A 6,020-nucleotide genomic window follows, 5' to 3' on the forward strand; every position below is an offset into this window, starting at 1 on the left:
GATTCCCGGGAAGGAAGATCGCAGACCTGGCTGTGTGCGCAACTCGATCAGGCCCGGCTTCTGTCAGGACACCCGTGGCAACGAGCATGCGGGCGATCCTTCCTAAAGAGGTCAACAAGGAACGGACAATTGGTTTAGACGGTGTCACCTACTGAGAAGGGGAACATCGACCTCAACATGCTCGCCCAGCTCCATATAGGATATAGGTTGTTCAAGTGGGATGTGTTGAAAGACGTGCCACTCATTGAAGAGCTCGATGGCGGCCGTCTCATTGCTCTGGATACTGTGCGACAGCCACTGTTCCTGGGGCTGTGCAACGAGATTGCCGATGTCTCTCGTCAGTTTGAGAATACTGGACTGAAGTGAAGTCTCTTGCGCTAGGTTCATCTTGCCGCGGAGCGTATACTCTGTAATTGCCCCGAGTAGGTTCGTTCCCAGCTGCCGAAGGGCGTGGCAATCCTCGACTGATCTAGAGGTGCCCATTCTTGCGTGTCAGAGGTAGTTCGACGTGAAGGAAAGCGAGGAATGCAGCGACCAAGGTTATAGGTTCAGGGGCTTGATAGGATCGTTGAACTCGACATGGGTCTGTATTGCATAATCGCTCATCATGAGGCGAAAAGGGACTTGACGAGGACGGTTTAAATACACAAAAAGGCTTCTGAAAGGTTGCGGACAATACGACTTGTAGATTAATGGAACACGGCGCCGGTCCGAATTTGTTCATGTCGAGCAGAAATTTGCTACACACGTTTCCGTCTAAAGTGATTGAAACCCGCCCAACACATCATGAATCCGACCTTCTGGGCTACGTCGCCTGTGCGCATCTTTCTGCGGTTTAAAAGCCCGAAAAGAATTCTTTGCCAATTGCCGGCGGCACTATGCTGTAATAAGTTTGTCACCCTGGAGATCATCTTCTTGCTTGCTGAATCCCTGTTCCTCAATCCTCGCGAGCCAGACGAGTCGTGCCTCTGTGGAGCGTTCTCTACGGGCTTCCCATCTTTGGCTCGCAGCCAATGCCTTTCTCTCTCATCAACGAAGCAATCTTTCTTTTTTTTCTTTTCTTTGCAGATCTCCGTGGGTCGTAACATTCAACACATTGCCATGCAGTTCCCAGATCGTAGTCAAACTTGATCCAAGACTTCTGCAAATTTGGCTCTTGACGACTTGCATAACAGCTGTTTGGTTAAATGGTTCATAATGGAAAAAAGACAATCTCGCTCCGAAAAGTGCGTCTACATATATATGTACTGTATACATACTGTACGTACGGTACTATAGTACAGTATCAAATGAACCTCCAGACCAGCCATTCTAACCCCACACTACTGTACGACTGAAGATGGCGGCACCTTACGGCCCCAAACCTTCTTGAACCCAAACCACGGGTGCGTTATGCCTGAAACCATCTCCGCTTCTAGGCTGGCAATGTAATTTTCGATGCGTTCAATACTCCACCCAATCGACGTACACGGGTGCAGAAGAAACCCTAAGGCGTCCTTCTTCATCGCTGACTGGGCGCAGCGTCCTAGCCATCTGTGCTCTGGATCTCTTGGCCATTTCCCAATCGGTATCTGAGATCAAACGTTAAACTTCTTTCCAAGCACTGATGGCAGTGATGCAATTCGTACCTTATAGTCAAGCTCTCGGATGTCACTGAAGTGTGCCTCTTCCAGAGCCTGTCTTTGTATGCCCTCTTGTACCACAGAGAACGTCTGTCCAATCTGGGCCCCGTATTCTTCGAAGACTCCGTGCCACTGATCCTAGGCACTTGTCTGGTCCACCGTGCCGTCGTCGCTCTCGATGAGAAATGATGGCTCCGAACTTTCCAGAATCCCATCTTCTTTCAGGCAGCGATAGGCTTCCCCCACTAGGAATTTCCAATCACGAACGGATCCAGTCAGAAACCGCATGTTGATGTAGTCAAGCGAATTGTCTTTGAATGTCCACGGTTCGTTGAAGTCATCAATCTGGCTGGGGGCGGAGTCAGCATTGCTATGCAAGGAGGAGCCTTCACAAATTCCAATTGGCAATGACGAAGAGCTAGCTGGACTGACAACTCTACGTTCGGCGGAACATGTTGAGGCTGAATCGGTGATAGGTCAGTTCCAATCACGAGGGCGTGTGGATGAGCTTCGCCAACTTCGCTGAGGCATGAACGTCAGCATTACTCCCTCAACGCTTTTGATGTATACGGCCATACATAGCCCACGCGCCTGTCCCAGTCCCAACATCTAAGATTTTCTGTGAAGTAATGAGCACACTTGCCAAGCGGCTTGATCCGGAGCAACGATACCTGAGCGTTGTCTGGAAGCTCGGCGAGGAAGAGCTTTCCATTAGAAGCCTCGCAAAACAGGGAGTGGCTGACGAGAATAAGTTAGCCGTTATGCTCCTCTGAGTTACATATTTTGACTGTCCTGACCAAAGACCCATCGCCTCACTCTGCAGTTCGTCATTTGGGGCCCTGAACAAAATCGTTAGTTTTCAGTCACTTGGGTCGCCCGACTGCGCGTACCAGTAAATGGAACGAAAGCTTCTACTGTGATAAGCTCTGTCAACTAGATATTGGTAGTTTAGAACGTCGTCAGTCATTGACTTAGTCGAGCACTGGTCGTCATCAAGGCCTGGATCGGATCCGTCGTCTTGCCGGTCTGTCTGAATGGGCTTACCGTTAGTGTTGTCGTTGGAGTGACTGGGAAGAGAGATCTCACCTGGGGTGGAGTTGCCGATTCCATTTCTTGTGTGATGGAGGCCGAAGACAAGAGACCTGGCTGCCATTCATCTGGCCCATCCACGACCAACCGGGATGAGGACCTCGACCCCGAGAGTACCTCTGTCATCTTCGAAGAAGTCAAGATATGGTAGGGATCCTGAGGGATAGCACCGGATCATGTCCGTTAGATAATTCACTCTACTTATATGCTGGGGATCCGGTGGCGTCAGGGTTGCTCGAACGGCTGGTCTGGCTGGGTCAGGGAGGGTCGAATCTTGGTATCACCACAGCGCCAACAACTATGGGTACGCATGAAGCTCGCTAATGAAGAAGATTAAAGGGTGATCAGCGCCTTCAAATCAGGAGACGCTTCGGAAATTGAAATACTACATGGGTACCACATAGACTCGCGACCAACCTAGGCTGCCGCTTGTGAGAGGCTGGGTAACAACAAGAAACGTAAGGGCAAGGGAATGTATGATGAGTGGACGAAGGTGGCGTGAGTCCAGCTTGACCTATTGGATACCTTGACCAAGCGAGAAAACGGCCGCAGAAGCTTTGGTATGAGATAAAAAGAAAAATCAGTGTCATGCCGCGGATCCGGAGGACAAAGTTACAAGGGGAATAAGCGTGACAGTATAATCGTATCTACCTCGCCGTCCTCGCCATATGGAGACAGGCGAAGGAAACCAGATGTCTTCCAAGCCAGCTACGGCAGATCCATCAAAGAGCCCCGTATGAGTAGAAGAGCCATGTCTTCCACGTTGGGTGTCTATCAAGCCCTCTCTACAAGTCGGAAATTCGATCACAGGTTGTTCAGAGCGCGGCTTTCATCGTATTCCCTCCCTCATCCAACCACCCAATGACGGCGCTACCTTAGGCTACGACACAGACTGTTAGAAACGATCGCCGTCTGCGTCGTCGAACCCACAATCGGTTTCATGAAGACTGCTTCGCTGGCGGTCTCGTCTTCGCATCCAGCAACGCGGCGTGCACTGTGCATACCATCACGAATTGTAGTGCGGTCGACATTATGCTTCGCAATGACCATAAGCTCATTGAAACCCACAATCCACGCATCAAATGATGTGTGTATTTTGGGCTTCCATTCCGGCAACCCCCAGCCTTTGGAGGAGCGTCTGCGCGACCGGAACTGGTCAGGGAAATGCCTGATTTGTAGAGAAACATCGCAACAGCAGCCACGCGCCAATGATTCGCGATGAGACCGAAGGTAATTATTACAACGTACACGGCGTGGAAGCGAATGAAATTTTGCTTGGTGCGCTGTTGAAGTTCTTTGAGACTGGTGGGAAGGTTAAGACAGGCTGGGTCAATCAAATCAAATAAAAGACTAGTTGCTGGATTCCCAAGTGCGCGAACGATGTAAGGCCAGTAGGTGTCTTTCAACGCAGAGAGAGCGACCTGAAGGGCTTCAACAGACATGATTGTAGACTTGCAGACTTGGGGGGAAGGTGAAGAATCCAAGTTTCCAATCCTACGGGGAGATCCTACAATCTTGTATGTTGTTCAGCTGCTGCCGAAGCATCTCCATCCCTTTCGGCCTCACAGCAACTAATGTCTCTGTCACTTGAGCTTGCATTGGTAGCTGTGGGAAGCTGCAATGGTCAACAGTGTGTGGTCACGCAAGTTGTCTCACAAACTCGGCCAATTCGACATCACGCAGGGCGAGTGTGACATGAGCCGAAGAGCCTATGAACACTGCCGAATCATGACGCAGGAGAGAAACGAAGTCGAACCCAGCCTCGATGCACGCGGTAGAAACTAGCAGTGGACGGGCTGCGCGAGTGTTCAACTTAGTGTTGTGTCCTTAGCGGATGGGTGCAAAAAGAAAAAAGTCAGGATCTGTCATGGCAGGTTTGCGCTTTGCGGATCGGTTGATATCGGCTCTCTCCGCTGCATGTCACAGGTGGCTTAGTGTGACTGTTCAAGATACATATCGAGAAGGTGATCCGAGATGATACGAAACTCCTTGGTTCATTCGATGGAAATCGCTTTCGAGTGATCAAGAAGTTGCGGTGATGAGGGCACCCTCACAACAGCCCCACCTTGTCTGCACATGGGGGCTTTGGAAGCGGAGCTACAAGTGAATTTCACAAGCTTTTGGCGATACGGTCAAGTCTGCTTTCGGGACCAGACCAGAGAAAAGGCGAGGATAAATGCAAGGCGAGGGAAGGTAGAAAACAGGTTGACTTACTTCTCGATGTCTCGATTTCGACCAGTCTACAAACCTGCCAGCACGCTTTCGTAACCTTCAATCCTCATTACTTCGGACAGCGGCAACCTCACGCCTCTCGAAGCCGTGCTCCTTCTCACACCGCTATGGCCGACCACGACATCGGAGGGGAGTCCACAGGGATGCTTGCTTTCGATGTCGTCATCGTGGGCGCCGGCTTCAGCGGCTGCTACGCTCTCTATAAGTTGAGACAGCTCGGATATTCCGCCAAAATCCTCGAGGCCGGAAGCGACTTCGGAGGCGTCTGGCACTACAGCAGATATCCCGGAGCCCGGGTGGACTCGGACACGCCGTCATATCAGTTCAGCTTACCAAAGGTCTGGGAAACCTTCAATTTCAAAGAGAGATTCCCCGGGCACGAGGAGATTCGACAATACTTCTCTCACGTTGATGCCACCCTCGGGCTGCGGGTGGACACCATCTTTGACGCCCGAGTGGACAATGTGAAGTACGACGCGAGCAGCGCGCGATGGAACTTCCATACGGAACGAGGTCTTCGCATCTCGTCAAGATTCGCCATCTTTGCCTGCGGAAGTTTCAGCAAGCCTTATCTCCCTTCTTTGCCGAACCTGGAGACCTTTCGTGGGGATATCATCCATCCATCCGCTTGGCCTGAACGCCTTCAGCTGAAGGGCAAAAATATCGGTATCATAGGCCAAGGCGCATCCGGTCTACAATTGGTTCAGGAACTCGCAAAAGAGGACTGCCAGTTGACTGTCTTCGTACGGAACCCCTGCCTCACAATTCTCATGCGCCAGAGAAGCCTCCCGTACCGAGAGTCGGAGGAGTTAAAGAACTACTACGACGGCATATTCTACAAGGCAAAGTTCGGCTCATCATCAGCCATCGCGTACAATCAAAACACGGACCACTTTCACGGCACGAGCGATGAAGACAGCCTTGCTCTCTTCGAGCGCCTCTGGAACAGAGGAGGTTTCGGTCTGACGTTGTCGAACTATCGCGATGTCATGTTCGACAAAGCGGCCAACTCGAGCGTCTACGACTTTTGGGCTCGAAAGACCAGGGCTCGGATGACCGATCCAGAGAAAAGGGATA

The 6,020-nt window shown here is 51.1% G+C and overlaps 3 protein-coding genes across 3 annotated transcripts; 1 reads left to right on the forward strand and 2 right to left on the reverse strand.

Annotated features, from left to right (window-relative positions):
• CCOS01_17115 (O-methyltransferase) lies at positions 1–483 on the reverse strand (the record flags this gene model as incomplete). The annotated part of the gene is made up of 2 exons (XM_060465249.1): positions 1–102; positions 153–483. Coding segments are annotated over 2 exons (433 nt in total), but the record flags the coding sequence as incomplete, so codon positions are not given.
• A 1,277-nt stretch (positions 484–1,760) lies between these two features.
• Positions 1,761–4,153, reverse strand: CCOS01_17116 (uncharacterized protein; the record flags this gene model as incomplete). Its single annotated transcript, XM_060465250.1, has 6 exons — positions 1,761–1,971; positions 2,055–2,144; positions 2,201–2,241; positions 2,294–2,360; positions 2,420–2,461; positions 3,960–4,153. 6 exons carry the CDS (start codon positions 4,151–4,153, stop codon positions 1,761–1,763), a joined length of 645 nt encoding a protein of 214 aa, XP_060304193.1.
• Positions 4,154–5,050: 897 nt separating this feature from the next.
• Positions 5,051–6,020, forward strand: CCOS01_17117 (cyclopentanone 1,2-monooxygenase; the record flags this gene model as incomplete). Its single annotated transcript, XM_060465251.1, has 1 exon — positions 5,051–6,020. A coding segment is annotated over one exon (970 nt), but the record flags the coding sequence as incomplete, so codon positions are not given.

This window comes from Colletotrichum costaricense, assembly GCF_030867565.1.
Source record: "Colletotrichum costaricense strain IMI 309622 chromosome Unknown Scaffold_49.1, whole genome shotgun sequence".
NCBI classification, from domain to species: domain Eukaryota; kingdom Fungi; phylum Ascomycota; class Sordariomycetes; order Glomerellales; family Glomerellaceae; genus Colletotrichum; species Colletotrichum costaricense.